Source organism: Dendrobates tinctorius, unplaced genomic scaffold (genome assembly GCF_039654945.1).
Source record: "Dendrobates tinctorius isolate UK_male_01 unplaced genomic scaffold, ASM3965494v1 ptg000070l, whole genome shotgun sequence".
NCBI classification, from domain to species: domain Eukaryota; kingdom Metazoa; phylum Chordata; class Amphibia; order Anura; family Dendrobatidae; genus Dendrobates; species Dendrobates tinctorius.
Window position 1 is genome coordinate 92,132,851 of NW_027361738.1, and position 21,226 is coordinate 92,154,076.

The window sequence follows — 21,226 nt, forward strand, 5'->3', positions numbered from 1 at the left end:
CAGTACAGAGCTCTATAGTGTGACCGTTCTTACAGTACACAGCTCTATAGTGTGACCGCTCTTACAGTACAGAGCTCTATAGTGTGACCGCTCTTACAGTACACAGCTCTATAGTGTGACCGCTCTTACAGTACAGAGCTCTATAGTGTGACCGCTCTTACAGTACAGAGCTCTATAGTGTGACCGCTCTTACAGTACAGAGCTCTATAGTGTGACCGCTCTTACAGTACAGAGCTCTATAGTGTGACCGCTCTTACAGTACAGAGCTCTATAGTGTGACCGCTCTTACAGTACAGAGCTCTATAGTGTGACCGCTCTTACAGTACAGAGCTCCATAGTGTGACCGCTCTTACAGTACAGAGCTCTATAGTGTGACCGCTCTTACAGTACACAGCTCTATAGTGTGACCGCTCTTACACTACACAGCTCTATAGTGTGACCGCTCTTACAGTACAGAGCTCTATAGTGTGACCGCTCTTACAGTACAGAGCTCTATAGTGTGACCGCTCTTACAGTACAGAGCTCTATAGTGTGACCGCTCTTACAGTACAGAGCTCTATAGTGTGACCGCTCTTACAGTACAGAGCTCTATAGTGTGACCGCTCTTACAGTACAGAGCTCTATAGTGTGACCGCTCTTACAGTACAGAGCTCTATAGTGTGACCGCTCTTACAGTACAGAGCTCTATAGTGTGACCGCTCTTACAGTACAGAGCTCTATAGTGTGACCGCTCTTACAGTACAGAGCTCTATAGTGTGGCCACTCTTACAGTACAGAGCTCTATAGTGTGACCGCTCTTACAGTACAGAGCTCTATAGTGTAATCGCTCTTACAGTACAGAGCTCTATAGAGTGACCGCTCTCACAGTACACAGCTCTATAATGTGACCGCTCTTACAGTACAGAGCTCTATAGTGTGACCGCTCTTACAGTACAGAGCTCTATAGTGTGACCGCTCTTACAGTACAGAGCTCTATAGTGTGACCGCTCTTACAGTACAGAGCTCTATAGTGTGACCGCTCTTACAGTACAGAGCTCTATAGTGTGACCGCTCTTACAGTACAGAGCTCTATAGTGTGACCGCTCTTACAGTACAGAGCTCTATAGTGTGACCGCTCTTACAGTACAGAGCTCTATAGTGTGACCGCTCTTACAGTACAGAGCTCTATAGTGTGGCCACTCTTACAGTACAGAGCTCTATAGTGTGACCGCTCTTACAGTACAGAGCTCTATAGTGTAATCGCTCTTACAGTACAGAGCTCTATAGAGTGACCGCTCTCACAGTACACAGCTCTATAATGTGACCGCTCTTACAGTACAGAGCTCCATAGTGTGACCGCTCTTACAGTACAGAGCTCTATAGTGTGGCCGCTCTTACAGTACAGAGCTCTATAGTGTGACCGCTCTCACAGTACAGAGCTCTATAGTGTGACCGCTCTTACAGTACAGAGCTCTATAGTGTGGCCGCTCTTACAGTACAGAGCTCTATAGTGTGACCGCTCTTACCGTACAGAGCTCTATAGTGTGACCGCTCTTACAGTACAGAGCTCCATAGTGTGACCGCTCTTACAGTACAGAGCTCTATAGTGTGGCCGCTCTTACAGTACAGAGCTCTATAGTGTGGCCGCTCTTACAGTACAGAGCTCTATAGTGTGACCGCTCTTACAGTACAGAGCTCTATAGTGTGGCCGCTCTTACAGTACAGAGCTCTATAGTGTGGCCGCTCTTACAGTACAGAGCTCTATAGTGTGACCGCTCTTACAGTACAGAGCTCTATAGTGTGACCGCTCTTACAGTACAGAGCTCTATAGTGTGGCCCCTCTTACAGCACAGAGCTCTATAGTGTGACCGCTCTTCCAGTACAGAGCTCTATAGTGTGACCGCTCTTACAGTACAGAGCTCTATAGTGTAATCGCTCTTACAGTACAGAGCTCTATAGTGTGACCGCTCTTACAGTACAGAGCTCTATAGTATGACCGCTCTTACAGTACAGAGCTCTATAGTGTGACCGCTCTTACAGTACAGAGCTCTATAGTGTGACCGCTCTTACAGTACAGAGCTCTATAGTGTGACCGCTCTTACAGTACAGAGCTCTATAGTGTGACCGCTCTTACAGTACAGAGCTCTATAGTGTGACCGCTCTCACAGTACAGAGCTCTATAGTGTGACCGCTCTTACAGTACAGAGCTCTATAGTGTGACCGCTCTTACAGCACAGAGCTGTATAGTGTGACCGCTCTTACAGTACAGAGCTCTATAGTGTGACCGCTCTTACAGCACAGAGCTGTATAGTGTGACCGCTCTTACAGTACAGAGCTCTATAGTGTGACCGCTCTTACAGTACAGAGCTCTATAGTGTGACCGCTCTTACAGTACAGAGCTCTATAGTGTGACCGCTCTCACAGTACAGAGCTCTATAGTGTGGCCGCTCTTACAGTACAGAGCTCTATAGTGTGACCGCTCTCACAGTACAGAGCTCTATAGTGTAATCGCTCTTACAGTACAGAGCTCTATAGTGTGACCGCTCTTACAGTACAGAGCTCTATAGTGTGACCGCTCTCACAGTACAGAGCTCTATAGTGTGGCCGCTCTTACAGTACAGAGCTCTATAGTGTGACCGCTCTCACAGTACAGAGCTCTATAGTGTAATCGCTCTTACAGTACAGAGCTCTATAGAGTGACCGCTCTCACAGTACACAGCTCTATAGTGTGACCGCTCTTACTGTAGAGACAATCTTCATGTGTTTTGATGTCTAGGACGCTGAGATCTTCCAGTGGTGACATTGCTGTGTATTCCTCGCTGGTGTTGGGGATTGCTCTTGCAGGACGCCCTTCATTTCTCGCCCAGTCATCACATAATCTGTAGAGCGTGTGTCGGACACTTCTCGTATTTTCTGGTATATTACACCACGTTAGAGGAAGATTTCCCGGCGTCTGTGCAGCGACCACATCCTCACGTCTCACAACGTCTACAAGTCACCGGACCGTTTATTCCTCCTCTCGTGGGAACAATCTATTGGGGTGCAGACATGTTTTTTAATACCGGCTCCTGGAAACCACTAACAAGCTCCTGTTGATGGATCCATAATTATTTTTACGTGTCTTTATTACTTTGGGTGCACGGTGTTGTCCTGTCTAGAAAATTCTGTATATCATACCCTATAGACTGTCTAAGAGAGGTTGCTGCCGTTTCTGTCTCCATATGGTGGTCTCTGATCTGTGGCTTCCTAGCTAATGGGGTTCTCTCGGACTCTGCTCCGTTCATTTTCCATGGGACTGCGTGAAATAGTGGAGTCCTGCACTGGGCTATTACCGACAGTCCCATTCACAATAAATGAAGCCGAGGCCGAGCATGAGTCTCTCCATTCATGGCGGAGCTCAGGTCCCAGAGCCCCTTTCTCAGTGATGGATGGAGATTCCAGAAGTCAGACCCCCCAGTAATCAGTTACCCCAGCCTAACAGATAAGGGGCAACCCCTATAATATAACAGTAGATTGAGCACCAAGTGCAGTGGTACTGTGCAATGTAATCATTAATTGCAAGTATTACACATAATGTATAGATAAGGGGTGGTACTGTGTATGCACAATGTAAGCATGCTGGCAACCACACAACACATAGATAAGGAGTGGTAATGTGCGGTCATACTATATAGAAGGTAAGAACTCTGCACAGGGAAGTGGTACTGTGCGGTCACACTATATAGAAGGTAAGAACTCTACAGAGAAGTGGTACTGTGCGGTCTTACTATATAGAAGGTAAGAACTCTGCACAGGGAAGTGGTACTGTGCGGTCACGCTATATAGAAGGTAAGAACTCTACAGGGAAGTGGTACTGTGCGGTCACACTATATAGAAGGTAAGAACTCTGCACAGGGAAGTGGTACTGTGCGGTCACACTATATAGAAGGTAAGAACTCTACAGAGAAGTGGTACTGTGCGGTCTTACTATATAGAAGGTAAGAACTCTGCACAGTGAAGTGGTACTGTGCGGTCACGCTATATAGAAGGTAAGAACTCTACAGGGAAGTGGTACTGTGCGGTCATACTATATAGAAGGTATGTACTCTGCACAGAGAAGTGGTACTGTGCGGTCATACTATATAGAAGGTAAGAACTCTGCACAGGGAAGTGGTACTGTGCGGTCACACTATATAGAAGGTAAGAACTCTACAGAGAAGTGGTACTGTGCGGTCTTACTATATAGAAGGTAAGAACTCTGCACAGGGAAGTGGTACTGTGCGGTCACGCTATATAGAAGGTAAGAACTCTACAGGGAAGTGGTACTGTGCGGTCACACTATATAGAAGGTAAAAACTCTGCACAGGGAAGTGGTACTGTGCGGTCACACTATATAGAAGGTAAGAACTCTACAGAGAAGTGGTACTGTGCGGTCTTACTATATAGAAGGTAAGAACTCTGCACAGGGAAGTGGTACTGTGCGGTCACGCTATATAGAAGGTAAGAACTCTACAGGGAAGTGGTACTGTGCGGTCATACTATATAGAAGGTATGTACTCTGCACAGAGAAGTGGTACTGTGCGGTCATACTATATAGAAGGTAAGAACTCTACAGAGAAGTGGTACTGTGCGGTCATACTATATAGAAGGTACGTACTCTACAGAGAAGTGGTACTGTGCGGTCATACTATATGGAAGGTAAGAACTCTACAGAGAAGTGGTACTGTGTGGTCATACTATATAGAAGGTACGTACTCTACAGAGAAGTGGTACTGTGCGGTCATACTATATAGAAGGTAAGAACTCTGCACAGGGAAGTGGTACTGTGGGGTCACGCTATATAGAAGGTATGTACTCTGCACAGAGAAGTGGTACTGTGCTGTCATACTATATAGAAGGTAAGAACTCTGCACAGGGAAGTGGTACTGTGCGGTCACACTATATAGAAGGTAAGAACTCTACAGAGAAGTGGTACTGTGCGGTCTTACTATATAGAAGGTAAGAACTCTGCACAGGGAAGTGGTACTGTGCGGGCACGCTATATAGAAGGTAAGAACTCTGCAGGGAAGTGGTACTGTGCGGTCATATTATATAGAAGGTATGTACTCTGCACAGAGAAGTGGTACTGTGCGGTCATACTATATAGAAGGTAAGAACTCTACAGAGAAGTGGTACTGTGCGGTCATACTATATAGAAGGTACGTACTCTACAGAGAAGTGGTACTGTGCGGTCATACTATATGGAAGGTAAGAACTCTACAGAGAAGTGGTACTGTGTGATCATACTATATAGAAGGTACGTACTCTACAGAGAAGTGGTACTGTGCGGTCATACTATATAGAAGGTAAGAACTCTGCACAGGGAAGTGGTACTGTGCGGTCACGCTATATAGAAGGTAAGAACTCTACAGGGAAGTGGTACTGTGCGGTCATACTATATAGAAGGTATGTACTCTGCACAGAGAAGTGGTACTGTGCGGTCATACTATATAGAAGGTAAGAACTCTACAGAGAAGTGGTACTGTGCGGTCATACTATATGGAAGGTAAGAACTCTACAGAGAAGTGGTACTGTGCGGTCATACTATATGGAAGGTAAGAACTCTACAGAGAAGTGGTACTGTGCGGTCATACTATATAGAAGGTACGTACTCTACAGAGAAGTGGTACTGTGCGGTCATACTATATAGAAGGTAAGAACTCTGCACAGGGAAGTGGTACTCTGCGGTCACGCTATATAGAAGGTAAGAACTCTACAGAGAAGTGGTACTGTGCGGTCATACTATATAGAAGGTATGTACTCTGCACAGAGAAGTGGTACTGTTCGGTCATACTATATAGAAGTTAATAACTCTACAGAGAAGTGGTACTGTGCGGTCATACTATATAGAAGGTATGTACTCTACAGAGAAGTGGTACTTATGTAGATTGTGAGCCCCATCGGGGACAGCGATGATAATGTGTGCAAACTGTAAAGCGCTGCGGAATATGTTAGCGCTATATAAAAATAAAGATTATTACTGTGCAGTCATACTATATAGAAGGTATGTACTCTGCACAGAGAAGTGGTACTGTGCGGTCATACTATATAGAAGGTAAGTACTCTACAGAGAAGTTGTACTGTGCGGTCTTACTATGTAGAAGGTATGTACTCTACAGAGAAGTGGTACTGTGCAGTCATACTATATAGAAGGTATGTACTCTACAGAGAAGTGGTACTGTGCGGTCATACTATAGAAGGTAAGTACTCTACAGAGAAGTGGTACTGTGCGGTCATACTATATAGAAGGTATGTACTCTACAGAGAAGTGGTACTGTGCGGTCATACTATAGAAGGTAAGTACTCTACAGAGAAGTAGTACTGTGCGGTCATACTATACAGAATTTAAGTACTCTGCACAGAGAAGTGGTACTGTGCTGTCATACTATATAGAAGGTAAGTACTCTATACAGAGAAGTGGTACTGTGCGGTCATACTATAGAAGGTAAGTACTCTACACAGAAGTGGTACTGTGCGGTCATACTATAGAAGGTAAGTACTCTACAGAGAAGTGGTACTGTGCAGTCATACTATATAGAGTGTAAGTATTCTGTACAGAGAAGTGGTACTGTGCAGTCATACTATATAGAGTGTAAGTATTCTGTACAGAGAAGTGGTACTGTGCAGTCATACTATATAGAAGGTAAGTACTCTGTACAGAAGTGGTGCTGTGCGGTCATACTATATAGAAGGTAAGAACTCTACAGAGAAGTGGTACTGTGCGGTCATACTATATAGAGTGTAAGTACTCTGCACAGAGAAGTGGTACTGTGCGGTCATACAATATAGAGTGTGAGTACTCTGTACAGAAGTGGTACTGTGCGGTCATACTATATAGAGTGTAAGTACTCTGCACAGAGAAGTGGTACTGTGCGGTACATTATACTGGAAGATCTCTATAATGAGAAGTTGTACTGTGCAGCTTTCTCCAATGTTAATGGCTTTGGTTTGGCGGTGGCGGTACATGAAGTCTTTTGCCTTATGACACATATTTGTGTAAATACGTGTTAGTAAATGTTCACGCCCGGCCCTGCAGCTGCAGTAAATGCTCTGCATAGATGTGGAGTTAACCCCTAAAGGACACAGATGATTTTGAGCCTTCAGGATGCATCGTAATGAATGGTGGACAGGCTTCACATTTTGGAGCCAATGTTACATATTATGGAATTGGCCTTATGAGCAATTCTCTACCCTACACCCGGGGCGATGCCACTGAGAGGCTGTGGGCTTGGGTGCTGAGCAGCTGGATTTGCTCGCCTTGTCCCTCTTTGTCAAGCCAATCACTCCTGTACAGACAGGCTTTATTGCTCGTAGTGCAATTCCTAAATGGCCAGCGGCTCCAGCCGCTGTGAAACTACAACTCCCAGCAACTGATCTTATTTGGGTTTGGGTTTGAGCTCCTGCCGCGTTTCGGAGCCACCCCTGACTACGCCTGCTTGTGGGAAAGGCTCGTCTGTGCTGCTCTCACATTGCAGAAGAACAATATCCAGGGGGATTATCGAGGACATAAATGGAGGAATGTGTCTATTACCTGCGAATATGGATCCCTGTGTGACCCCAGGCATGGACGTGCGTCAGTGCACCGTCCATTCGCCACTTATACCCCACTGTAGTAAATGGAGCAGTGCTAAGACTACAATGATTACAATCATCATTAATATCAGATCGGCGGGAGTCCGACACCTGTCACCCCCTCTGATCGGCTCTTGTTGAAGTGAGTAGGAGCTGGGCTGCAGTACACAGGAATGACCACTGCATAATGAACGGCGCTGTGTTGTTCGGCCCCGTTAACTGTTTACATCCAGTTCCTTTTGGGGCCTATAATCGCTGATTTGGGTCCCGCAAAAAACAAACCTTCATACGGCTGTGCTGATGGTAAAATAATAAAAGTTATGGCTCTGGGAAATAAAGAAAATGTAAAAATTGGCTGCATCCTTAATATATTATGTTGGGTAGGGAGGAGTCAATAGTAATAGCCCTGGTGGTCTAGGGTGATGGAAACGTTAATATCAGCAACGTTTGTGGTCTAGGGCTTCCTGGTAGTCCTAGGGGAGTAGCATCTAAAGTCTCAACGAATACAGAATATTTCTTTAGAATTGTATTGTATCGATTCCAGGAGATACTTTTATCATGAACATGGGAACTTCGGAGTGTTTACCTTTAAGGCGGACGTCGGGGTGGCCTTTGTCGCATTGTTTGACTTCTTGTTTCTAGCTGACTGCTAATATGTGTCCTGTGCTGGAAAACTCCCACAATCAATATTAGGCACCATTAGGCTGAGTAAACTGCAGAACAAGGATAAGACAACAAATCTGTCCCTACACAGGACCCGCGCCTAAAGTATCTGGTTGGTGACGCTTCCCTAGTGGTGACTGTATAAATGTGTATGTAGTGAGCTCCCTCTAGTGGTGGCTGTATAAATATATATGCAGTGAGCTCCCCCTAGTGGTGGCTGTATAAATCTGTATGTAGTGAGCTCCCTCTAGTGGTGGCTTTATAAATCTATATGTAGTGAGCTCCTCCTAGTGGTGGCTGTATAAAACTGTATGTAGTGAGCTCCCTCTAGTGGTGGCTGTATAAATCTATATGTAGTGAGTTCCTCCTAGTGGTGACTGTATAAATCTGTATGTAGTGAGCTCCCGCTAGTGGTGGCTGTATAAATCTGTATGTAGTGAGCTCCTCCTAGTGGTGGCTGTATAAATCTGTATGTAGTGATCTCCCTAGTGGTGGCTGTAAAAATCTGTATGTAGTGAGCTCCCCCTAGTGGTGGCTGTATAAATCTGTATGTAGTGAGCTCCCCTTAGTGGTGGCTGTATAAATCTGTATGTAGTGAGCTCCACCTAGTGGTGGCTGTATAAATCTATATGCAGTGAGCTCCCCTTGGTGGTGGCTGTATAAATCTGTATGTAGTGAGCTCCCTCTAGTGGTGGCTGTATAAATCTATATGTAGTGAGCTCCTCCTAGTGGTGGCTGTATAAAACTGTATGTAGTGATCTCCCTCTAGTGGTGGCTGTATAAATCTGTATGTAGTGAGCTCCCCCTAGTGGTGGCTGTATAAATCTATATGTAGTGAGTTCCCCCTAGTGATGACTGTATAAATCTATATGTAGGGAGCTTCCCCTAGTGGTGGCTGTATAATTCTGTATGTAGTGAGCTCTCCCCTAGTGGTGGCTGTATAAATCTGTATCTACTGAATTCCTTCTACTGGTGGCTGTATAAATCTGTATGTAGTGATCTCCCTCTAGTGGTGACTGTATAAATCTATATGTAGTGAGCTCCTCCTAGTGGTGGCTGTATAAATCTGTATGTAGTGAGCTCCCCCTAATGGTGGCTGTATAAATCTATATGTAGTGAGTTCCCCCTCTAGTGGTGACTGTATAAATCTATATGTAGTGTGCTCCCCCTAGTGGTGCCTGTATAAATCTGTATGTAGTGAGCTCCCGCTAGTGATGGCTGTATAAATCTGTATGTAGTGAGCTCCCTCTAGTGGTAACTGTATAAATCTCTTTGTACTGAGCTCCCCCTAGTGGTGGCTGTATAAATCTATATGTAGTGAGTTCCCCCTAGTGGTGACTGTATAAATCTATATGTAGTGAGCTCCTCCTAGTGGTGGCTGTATAAATGTGTATATAGTGAGCTCCCTCTAGTGATGGCTGTATAAATCTGTATACAGTGAGCTCCCCCTAGTGATGGCTGTATAAATCTGTTTACAGTGAGCTCCCTCTAGTGGTGCCTGTATAAATCTGTATGCAGTGAGCTCCTCCTAGTGGTGACTGTACAAATCTGTATGTAGTGAGCTCCCTCTGGTGGTGGCTGTATAAATCTGTATGTAGTGAGCTCCCTCTAGTGGTGCCTGAATAAATCTGTATGTAGTGAGCTCTCTCTAGTGGTGACTGTATAAATCTGTATGTAGTGAGCTCCCTCTGGTGGTGACTGTACAAATCTGTATGTAGTGAGCTCCCTCTGGTGGTGGCTGTATAAATCTGTATGTAGTGAGCTCCCTCTAGTGGTGCCTGTATAAATCTGTATGTAGTGAGCTCTCTCTAGTGGTGACTGTATAAATCTGTATGTAGTGAGCTCCCCCTAGTGGTAGCTGTATAAATCTGTATGTAGTGAGCTCCCCCTAGTGGTAGCTGTATAAATCTGTATGTAGTGAGCTCCCTCTGGTGGTGGCTGTATAAATCTATATGTAGTGAGCTCCTCCTAGTGGTGACTGTATAAATCTATATGTAGTGAGCTCCTCCTAGTGGTGGCTGCATAAATCTGTATGCAGTGAGTTCCACCTAGCGGTGTCTCTATAAATCTGTAAATAGTGTGTTCCCCATAGTGGTGGCTGTAAAAATCTTCATGCAGTGACCTTCTTTCTAGTAGTCTCTTTTGGAAACACTATAACTATTTACAGTAGGTAGTGTAGGACCACCAACCCCTATGAGCCTTAGAGCAGCAGCTTTCTTTCAAGGTCTCCACAATTTACACATATCTTTGAACCATCTCAATATACAGAGGAAAGAGAATGATATAGGAGGACTGATACCTGATAATGTTAAGATGTATTTTTAACTCTTCAGGTTTTGGGTAAGAAGCCGAGCCTCCCGGCTGGAGATGACAATGATGATGTCGCAGATGTTACAAACAGGAAGATGGCGAAACTCTATATGGTAAGAAAGAATTACATTGATTTGGGGGTGAAACAAGTTTTTTGGGGTACATAGCAGTTCACCAATAGTAGGTCTCTCCTTTAATAGTCTTTATCCCCTTAACACACGATTGGACTGTTACTACAGTTTATTTTAGGGGCTCATTTAACAGTGGAGTTAGCTCCCCAGGTTGTCAGACCCCATAGCAGTTCCTACGCCTTCTACTCTCGCAGTTATATTCTTCTTGGTGACATGTCATAATGTAACATTGATGGAAGTTTTGGGTGTCCATATGCATTGTGGCACCTGAATAATGTCAAACATTGCCAGCTCCCCCTAGTGGTGGGGCAGTGCGGTACCGATACCTACCTACACCACAATTTCAGTTTCATCAGGTGGGATTGATGACTGGGGGAGTGACCTACATCACTAATACTTAGGTACAAGTGGGTAATCCGCCACCTTTAATACCTGAGGTCCCTAATGTTTCTTGGCGGGGTTTCTAGAAGGTTTGAGGTTCCCCAGAAGGAATCCGTGTGCGGTCCCCTGTACAAGATCATCTATAACTTATAAATTATTGTGCAAATGATGAACTCTTTAACCAATCAGAGGTATCGGGAATACTCAGGGGCAGGACAAAGTCTTCCTTATATGGGCATTTTGTAGACAAGTTAAAGGACAATGTACAGTATCTTGATTACCGATGTTTCTTACTATGGAATATGCAAAAATAGAAGAAAGTAGAAATTACCCAGAATTCTGTATTTCTTCTGTTACTTGAGAAGAAATCTTCTATAAAACCAAAATTGCTTCATGGACTGGAAAACCCCCAATTCATTAGCCCTAAATAGGAGCACGTGGCGACGGCAAAGCTTGTGTTCTAAGACATGTGACAATATCCCATGCCAGCAACAGAAGGGGTGCGGAAGGTCCGAGCTGTACCGACAGAACAATGAAGGGGAGGGGGTCTGTATGCACGAATTGTGGACCATTCATTATTCCCCCTGCAATAAGCTCAGCAGTAATTCCTGAGTGGACTCAGCACTAACTACACCCTGTACTGGAGGGAGAATGGCGCCACACACCATCGCTTAGAAAAAAGAGAGAAAGTCCTGCTCTCTTGGGTTTTTTACATTTTGGATTTTTTTTATTTTTAATTGGAGAGAAAGATGATAGATAATAGATGATAGATAGATGATAGATAGATAGATAGATAGATAGATAGAGATAGATAGATAGATAGATAGATAGATAGATAGATAGATAGATAGATAGATAGATAATGGATAGATAGATAGATGATATATAATAGATAGATAGATAATGGATATATAGATAGATAATAGATAGATAATAGATAGATAAATAGATAATAGATAGATAGATAATAGATACATAAATAACAGATTGATGATAGCTAATAGATAGATGATAGATAGATAGATAGATGATAGATAGCTAGATAATAGATTATAGATAGATAGATAATAGATAGATAAATAGATAGATAATAGATAGATTACAGATAGATGATAGATCGATAATAGATAGATGATAGATAGATAAATAGATAATAGATAGATAGATAATAGATAGATAATAGATAAGATAGACGATAGATAGATAATAGATAGATAACAGATAGATGATAGATAGATAGAAAATAGATAGATAACAGATAGATAGATAATAGATAGATAATATATGATATATAGATAATAGATATATAGATGATAGATAGATAGATAATAGACAGATAGATAATAGATACATAGATTATAGATGATAGATAGATAATAGATAGATGATAGATAGATAATAGATGATAGATAGATAATAGATGATAGATAGATAATAGATGATAGATAGATGATAGATAGATAGATGATAGATAGATAGATAATAGACACATATTTTTCAGGCAACTTCGCTCCGATCTTTGCCTGAAAGAATCTTTCTGTTGTTTTCTATGTAATAACATCACGCTGTTCACATCTTCAGGCTTTTGAACATTTTTTAGCCACTTTAATTTTCTACAAGGGGTTATAAGAATTGACCTGTTGATTCTTCTGGTGTTTTTTTGCATTTATAATGCAAGTTATGGGAAAGCTCGGAAGATGTCCAGTGTTTTTTTGAGAACCTTGCCATTGTTGAACGCTACAGTTGCTTCATTATTCAATGGAGTGGGGAAAAAACAACCAGGAAAATGAAAAAAAAAAAAGGCCAAAAAATGCTCAGGAAACTAATGAAAAAATGACACAAAAGGAAAATAAAAAATGTCCAACGTGCCAGGAAAAAACAAAAACAATAAAGTTTACAGAAGTGTCTTCAGCTTGAAAAACTGCAGGTTCACCTGAGTTTAAAGGACGCTGTGTGAACATAGCCTTAAGGAGCGCAGTACTTTGCAATGGCTGATGTTTTGCACGTTTTGTCAGCATTAACACTTCCAAAAACGATTTATATATTTTTAAATGAAGGTAAAAAAATTGCCGAAAATCATTAAAAAAACAATTAAAGGTATACCTGTTGACTTATAGAAAAATCAAGATAAAAGCTAGCAAGACATTTACAGAAGCCTCCATAGAACTGACTGCTGCATATCAGTATATGGAGACTTCTCCCCCAGGAGCGGAGATGTTTCCTGGAGCGGCGCCCTCGTCATGTAAATCATGTTACGTGTTTATTTCTTGCAGAGGAAAGATCTGAGTAAACACTCGGAGCTCTATATATACAGTTGTGTGAAAAAGTGTTTGCCACCTTCCTGATTTCCTGTTCTATTGCATGCTTGTCACACTTAAATGTTTCAAGTAATCACAAAATGCAGTTTATAAATGAAGGTCTTTATTATTATTAAGGGAAAAAGAAATCCAAACCTACAGGGCCCTGTGTGAAAAAGTGATTGCCTCCCACTTAAAACATAAATTAACTGTGGTTTATTACATCTTTTGGAAGTTGCGTTCACATTCGCTAGCCAGACACAAGCCTGATTACTGCCATATACCTGTTATCAATCAAGAAATCACTTAAATAGGACCTGCCTGACAAAGTGAATCAGACCAAAAGTTCTTTAAAAGCTAGACATGCCAGGATCCAAAGAAATTCTGGAACAAATGAGAAACAAAGTTATTGAAATATATCAGTCTGGGAAAGGTTTTAAAACCATTTCTAAAGCTTTGGGACTCCAGCAAACCACAGTGAGAACCATTATCCACAAATGGTGAAAACATGTAACCATGGTGAACCTTCCCAGAAGTGGCCGTCTGATCAAAATGACCCAAGAGTGCAGCGACGACTCATCCAAGAGGTCACAAAAGATCCCACCTCAAGATTCAAAGAACTGCAGGCCTCACTTGCCTCAGTTAAGGTCAGTGTTCATGACCCCACCATGAGAAAGAGACTGGGCAAAAATGGCCTGAATGACAGAGTTCCAAGACGAAAACCACTGCTGAGCAATAAGAGCATAAAAGCTGATTTCAGTTTTGCCAGAATATATCTTGATGATCCCCAAGACTTTTGGGAGAATACTCTGTGGACTCACTAAATAAAATTTTAACTTTTTGGAAGGTGTATGTCCAATTACATCTGGAGTAGAAGTAACGGCATGTCCAAAAAGGAACATCATACCAACAGTAAAATATGGTGGTGGTAGTGTGATGGTCTGGGGCTGTTTTGCTGCTTCAGGACCTGGAAGACTTGTTGTGGTAAATGGAACCATGAATTCTGCTGTCTACCAAAAAATCTTGAAGGAGAATGTACAGCCATCTGTTCATGACCTCAAGCTGAAGAGCACTTGGATTATGCAGCAGGACAATGATCCAAAACACACCAGCAAGTCCAGCAGTTGCTGCTAAGGATGGCCCGACCAGTTATTAGGCTTAGGGTGCAATCACTTTTTCACACAGGGCCCTGTAGGTTTAGATTTCTTTTTCCCTTAATAATAAAGGCCTTCATTTATAAACTGCATTTTGTGATTACTTATGTTATCTTTGGTAATATTTATATTTAGTATTATAAATTGTAGGGGGCGCTAGTTACTGTAGGAAATTATAGTATAAGACTAGAGGGTTCATTTTTAAGCGCAAACTTTTTATTGATTTGTATTTAAATATTTACATTTGTTTGGTGATTGGAAACATGTAAGTGACAAACATGCGAAAGAATAGGAAATCGGGAAGGGGGCAAACACTTTTTCACACAACTGTATATATATATATATATATAATATGCCGCCTATAGGGGGAAGAAATACTGTGGAATAGGTCATTCTTAATGGGGACATCCAGTCTAGTGCTTAAAGGAAAGTTCTGCAACCTTCTAATAAATGTTACTTCTTATCATTGTCAAGATCTCTGCTTGTTGTCAGTGAACCGTAAGTTATTAAAAGTCAGTGCAGACCTAACACTATGGCTGGGGATTTGTTACAGTGTGTCAGTGTAGGTGAGAACAATCAGTAAGGCTAGAGGCGGCCGACAACTCGTGAGCAGCTGGCGTCACCATGGTGGAATTAAAGGGCGTGGATCACCCCTTTAAGGCCCTATTCACATGTGTTGGATTTTGGCCCCCTGCATTGCAGATCATCGACCTGTGCTCAGTACATGGATGTCCCCCAGGATATGTCCCCTTCACTGACAGCAAGCAAAGATTCTGTATGTGATGGGGAATTTAAAAAAACCCCACCACTTTCTTAGTTTTTGCAGCTAGGTGCATTTGCTGCTCAGGATTCTGACTGTTTCCACATTTTAACAAAATTGGATTTAACTAGTTAATAGCTGACAAGAATTTATTGGGGATTTTTCTTTAGCAGAAGTGGGATCGGATCCTTCCCTCCAGGCATCTGATCCCTCCATGTTCCTCACTTTATATTCACAGACCCAGAATAATCAGGACACCATGTGGGACACATTTTTCATGGTTTTTGTGAGCAGCATATGGAAAGAAACATTGTATTCTCAAATAACCTTTTCCTGTCGGTGCTGTCCAACTATTTAAAGGGGCAGGAACCCAGGAGCCTCTTCATTGCTATTGCAAAAAGAATGCATGTATTATTCTCTGTTATCAGCCACTCAGGCTGAATGGCTCACAGCCAGATGCTACTGGACTAGGGTAAGCTGACATCAGCTGTGCTGGCCCACTAAATCTTTCTCTTCTTCCCATTGTAGGTGTCTGATGCCAGCGGGTCCATGAAGGTCTCTGTGGTCGCTGAAGAAAACCCCTTCTCCCAAGCCATGCTGATCTCCGAGGAATGTTTCATCCTGGACCACTCCGCGGACAAAAAGATCTTTGTGTGGAAAGGTCAGGCTTCCTGTTTATACTACCGACGCGTTTTGTGTCGTGATCAAATCATCAAGTTTTCAGCTTTACTGTTGCATCCAGCGCCATATGGCGGTACTACGATGTGATCGCAACAAGTGCCTGAATCATAACCAGAGAGACATCATAGACTCCTCATACAAAGCGACATTCAAAGACATCAGTGTCGTCGAGATCACCGGGGAGATAGAAATCTACAGAGGGCTTCATCCAGACTTGAAAAAAAAAAGATTACAGCAAATAAAAGTCATTTCTAAAGCCAAACGTTATATTCTGAATACCAGATTGTGAAAAAGGAAGAAAATGCTATATTACATACTATATTAACAAATATAACTACTATAATACTGCCCCTCTGTACAAGAATATAACTACTATAATACTGCCCCTATGTACAAGAATATAACTACTATAATACTGCCCCTATGTACAAGAATATAACTACTATAATACTGCCCCTATGTACAAGAATATAACTACTATAATACTGCCCCTATGTACAAGAATATAACTACTATAATACTGCCCCTATGTACAAGAATATAACTACTATAATTCTGCCCCTATGTACAAGAATATAACTACTGTAATACTACCCCTATGTACAAGAATATAACAACTATAATACAGCCCCTATGTACAAGAATATAACTACTATAATACTGCTCCTATGTACAAGAATATAACTACTATAATACTGCCCCATGTACAAGAATATAACTACTATAATACTGCCCCTATGAGAAAACAATTCAACAAAAGCACCAATATCATAATATATGAATGCATAGGACCAATGCTAGATAAATATGGTGCCAAGGTAATGGACCAAAATACGGACTAATCGCAAATGTAAACACAAACCACACAGAAAAAAGAGCGACAACAAGTCCAAAATTATTATGAAATATCCATAAAAAGATTCTTTATTATAAAAAGCATACAGATGAAAAGAGCAAATCACCACAATGTGAAAATTGGCTAAAAGCCCAAGACGCTGACACATGCTTCAGACATCTCAAATAGAGTGTAAATCACAGCTAGAAAATATAGTGTTTAAACAAACACGTAGGCACCCCCATGTCATTAATAAATGGGTCATAATATTAGATGAAATAGCACAGATCGGTGCTAACATATGGAGGCACTCTATTAACTCTCAGTACATGTATAGTTAAACATACCTAGTTTAGCCCGACGGCAATAGGGAGAGGAGATGAGAGCAGAAGATGTACCAGCGTCACCCCGACGCGCGTTTTGGAGCGCTATGCTCCTTCTTCAGGTGGCGTAATACTGCCCCTATGTACAAGGATATAACTACTATAATACTGCCCCTATGTACAAGAATATAACTACTATAATACTGCTCCTATGTACAAGAATATAACTACTATATTACTGCCCCTATGTACAAGAATATAACTACTATAATACTGCTCTTATGTACAAGAATATAACTACTATAATACTGCCCCTATGTACAAGAATATAACTACTATAATACTGCTCCTATGTACAAGAATATAACGACTATAGTACTGCCCCTATGTACAAGAATATAACTACTATAATACTGCTCCTATGTACAAGAATATAACTAGTATAATACTGCTCCTATGTACAAGAATATAACTACTATAATACTGCCCCTATGTAGAAGAATATAACTACTATAATACTGCTCCTATGTACAAGAATATAACTACTATAATACTGCCCCTACGTACAAGAATATAACTACTATAATACTGCTCCTATGTACAAGAATATAGCTATTAAAATACTGCTCCTATGTACAAAAATATAACTACTATAATACTGCCCTGTGTACAAGAATATAATTAACTACTATATTGCTGCCCCTATGTAAAAGAATATAACTACTATAATACTGCCCCTATGTACAAGAATATAACTACTATAATGCTGCCCCCTATGTACAAAAATATAACTACTATAATACTGCTCCTATGTACAAAAATATAACTACTATAATACTGTCCCTATGTACAAGAATATAACTACTATAATACTGACCCCTATGTACAAGAATATAACTACTATAATACTGCTCCCTATGTACAAGAATATAACTACTATAATACTGACCCCTATGTACAAGATTATAAATACTATAATACTGCCCCTATGTACAAGAATATAACTATTATAATACTGCTCCCTATGTACAAGAACGTAACTACTATAATACTGCTCCTATGTACAAGAATATAACTACTATAATACTGCTCCTATGTACAAGAATATTGCTTCTATAATACTGCCCCCTATGTACAAGAATATAACTACTATAATACTGCTCCTATATACAAGAATCTAACTACTGTAATACTGCCCCTATGTACAAGAATATAACTACTATAATACTGCCCCCTATGTACAAGAATATAACTTCTATAATACTGCTCCTATGTACAAGAATATAACTTCTATAATACTGCTCCTATGTAAAAGAATATAACTACTATAATACTGCCCCCTATGTACAAGAATATAACTACTATAATACTGCTCCTATGTACAAGAATATAACTACTATAATACTGCTCCTATGTACAAGAATATAACTACTATAATACTGCCCCCTATGTACAAGAATATAACTACTATAATACTGCTCCTATGTACAAGAAAATAACTTCTATAATACTGCCCCCTGTGTACAAGAATATGACTACTATAATACTGCTCCTATGTACAGGAATATAACTACTATAATACTGTCCCTATGTACAAGAATATAACTACTATAATACTGCCCCTATGTACAAGAATATAACTACTATAATACTGCTCCTATGTACAAGAATATAACTACTATAATACTGCTCCTATGTACAAGAATATAACTACTATAATACTGCTCCTATGTACAAGAATATAACTTCTATAATACTGCCCCTATGTACAAAAATATAACTACTATAATACTGCCCCCTATGTACAAGAATATATCTACTATAATACTGCTCCTATGTACAAGAATATAACTACTATAATACTGCCCCTATGTACAAAAATATAACTACTATAATACTGCCCCCTATGTACAAGAATATAACTTCTATAATACTGCCCCCTATGTACAAGAATATATCTACTATAATACTGCTCCTATGTACAAGAATATAACTACTATAATACTGCCCCTATGTACAAAAATATAACTACTATAATACTGCCCCCTATGTACAAGAATATAACTACTATAATACTGTCCCCTATATACAAGAATATAACTACTATAATACTGCTCCTATGTACAAGAATATAACTACTATAATACTGCTCATATGTACAAGAATATAACTACTATAATACTGCCTCCTATGTACAAGAATATAACTACTATAATACTGCCACCTATGTACAAGAATATAACTACTATAATACTGCTCCTATGTACAAGAATATAACTACTATAATACTGCCCCTATGTACAAGAATATAACTACTATAATACTCCTCCTATGTACAAGAATATAACTACTATAATACTGCCCCTATGTACAAGAATATAGCTACTATAATACTGCCCCCTATGTACAAGAATATAACTACTATAATACTGCTCCTATGTACAAGAATATAACTACTATAATACTGCCCCTTATGTACAAGAATATAACTACTATAATACTGCTCCTATGTACAAGAATATAACTACTATAATACTGCCCCTTATGTACAAGAATATAACTACTATAATACTGCTCCTATGTACAGGAATATAACTACTATAATACTGCTCCTATGTACAAGAATATAACTACTATAATACTGCTCCTATGTACAAGAATATAACTACTATAATACTGCCCCTATGTACAAGAATATAGCTACTATAATACTGCCCCCTATGTACAAGAATATAACTACTATAATACTGCTCCTATGTACAAGAATATAACTACTATAATACTGCCCCTTATGTACAAGAATATAACTACTATAATACTGCTCCTATGTACAAGAATATAACTACTATAATACTGCCCCTTATGTACAAGAATATAACTACTATAATACTGCTCCTATGTACAAGAATATAACTACTATAATACTGCCCCTTATGTACAAGAATATAACTACTATAATACTGCTCCTATGTACAGGAATATAACTACTATAATACTGCCCCTATGTACAAGAATATAGCTACTATAATACTGCCCCCTATGTACAAGAATATAACTACTATAATACTGCTCCTATGTACAAGAATATAACTACTATAATACTGCCCCTTATGTACAAGAATATAACTACTATAATACTGCTCCTATGTACAAGAATATAACTACTATAATACTGCCCCTTATGTACAAGAATATAACTACTATAATACTGCTCCTATGTACAAGAATATAACTACTATAATACTGCCCCTTATGTACAAGAATATAACTACTATAATACTGCTCCTATGTACAAGAATATAACTACTATAATACTGCCCCTTATGTACAAGAATATAACTACTATAATACTGCTCCTATGTACAGGAATATAACTACTATAATACTGCCCCTATGTACAAGAATATAGCTACTATAATACTGCCCCCTATGTACAAGAATATAACTACTATAATACTGCTCCTATGTACAAGAATATAACTACTATAATACTGCCCCTTATGTACAAGAATATAACTACTATAATACTGCTCCTATGTACAAGAATATAACTACTATAATACTGCCCCTTATGTACAAGAATATAACTACTATAATACTGCTCCTATGTACAAAAATATAACTACTATAATACTGCCCCTTATGTACAAGAATATAACTACTATAATACTGCCCCTATGTACAAGAATATAGCTACTATAATACTGCCCCCTATGTACAAGAATATAACTACTATAATACTGCCCCCTATGTACAAGAATATAACTACTATAATACTGCCCCTTATGTCCAAGAATATAACTACTATAATACTGCTCCTATGTACAAGAATATAACTACTATAATACTGCTCCTATGTACAAGAATATAACTACTATAATACTGCCCCCTATGTACAAGAATATAACTACTATAATACTGCCCCCTATGTACAAGAATATAACTACTATAATACTGCTCCTATGTACAAGAATATAACTACTATAATACTGCCCCTTATGTACAAGAATATAACTACTATAATACTGCTCCTATGTACAGGAATATAACTACTATAATACTGCTCCTATGTACAAGAATATAACTACTATAATACTGCTCCTATGTACAAGAATATAACTA

The 21,226-nt window shown here is 40.0% G+C and overlaps 1 protein-coding gene across 1 annotated transcript in view; it reads left to right on the plus strand.

Moving 5' to 3' along the window:
- Positions 1-21,226, plus strand: part of SCIN (scinderin) — a 110,778-nt gene that overhangs the window by 50,558 nt on the left and 38,994 nt on the right. The window contains exons 5-6 of the mRNA XM_073582125.1: positions 10,566-10,655; positions 15,794-15,926. Of these exons, the coding sequence (XP_073438226.1) occupies positions 10,566-10,655; positions 15,794-15,926 (223 nt within the window). The remainder of the gene's footprint in view (positions 1-10,565; positions 10,656-15,793; positions 15,927-21,226) is intronic.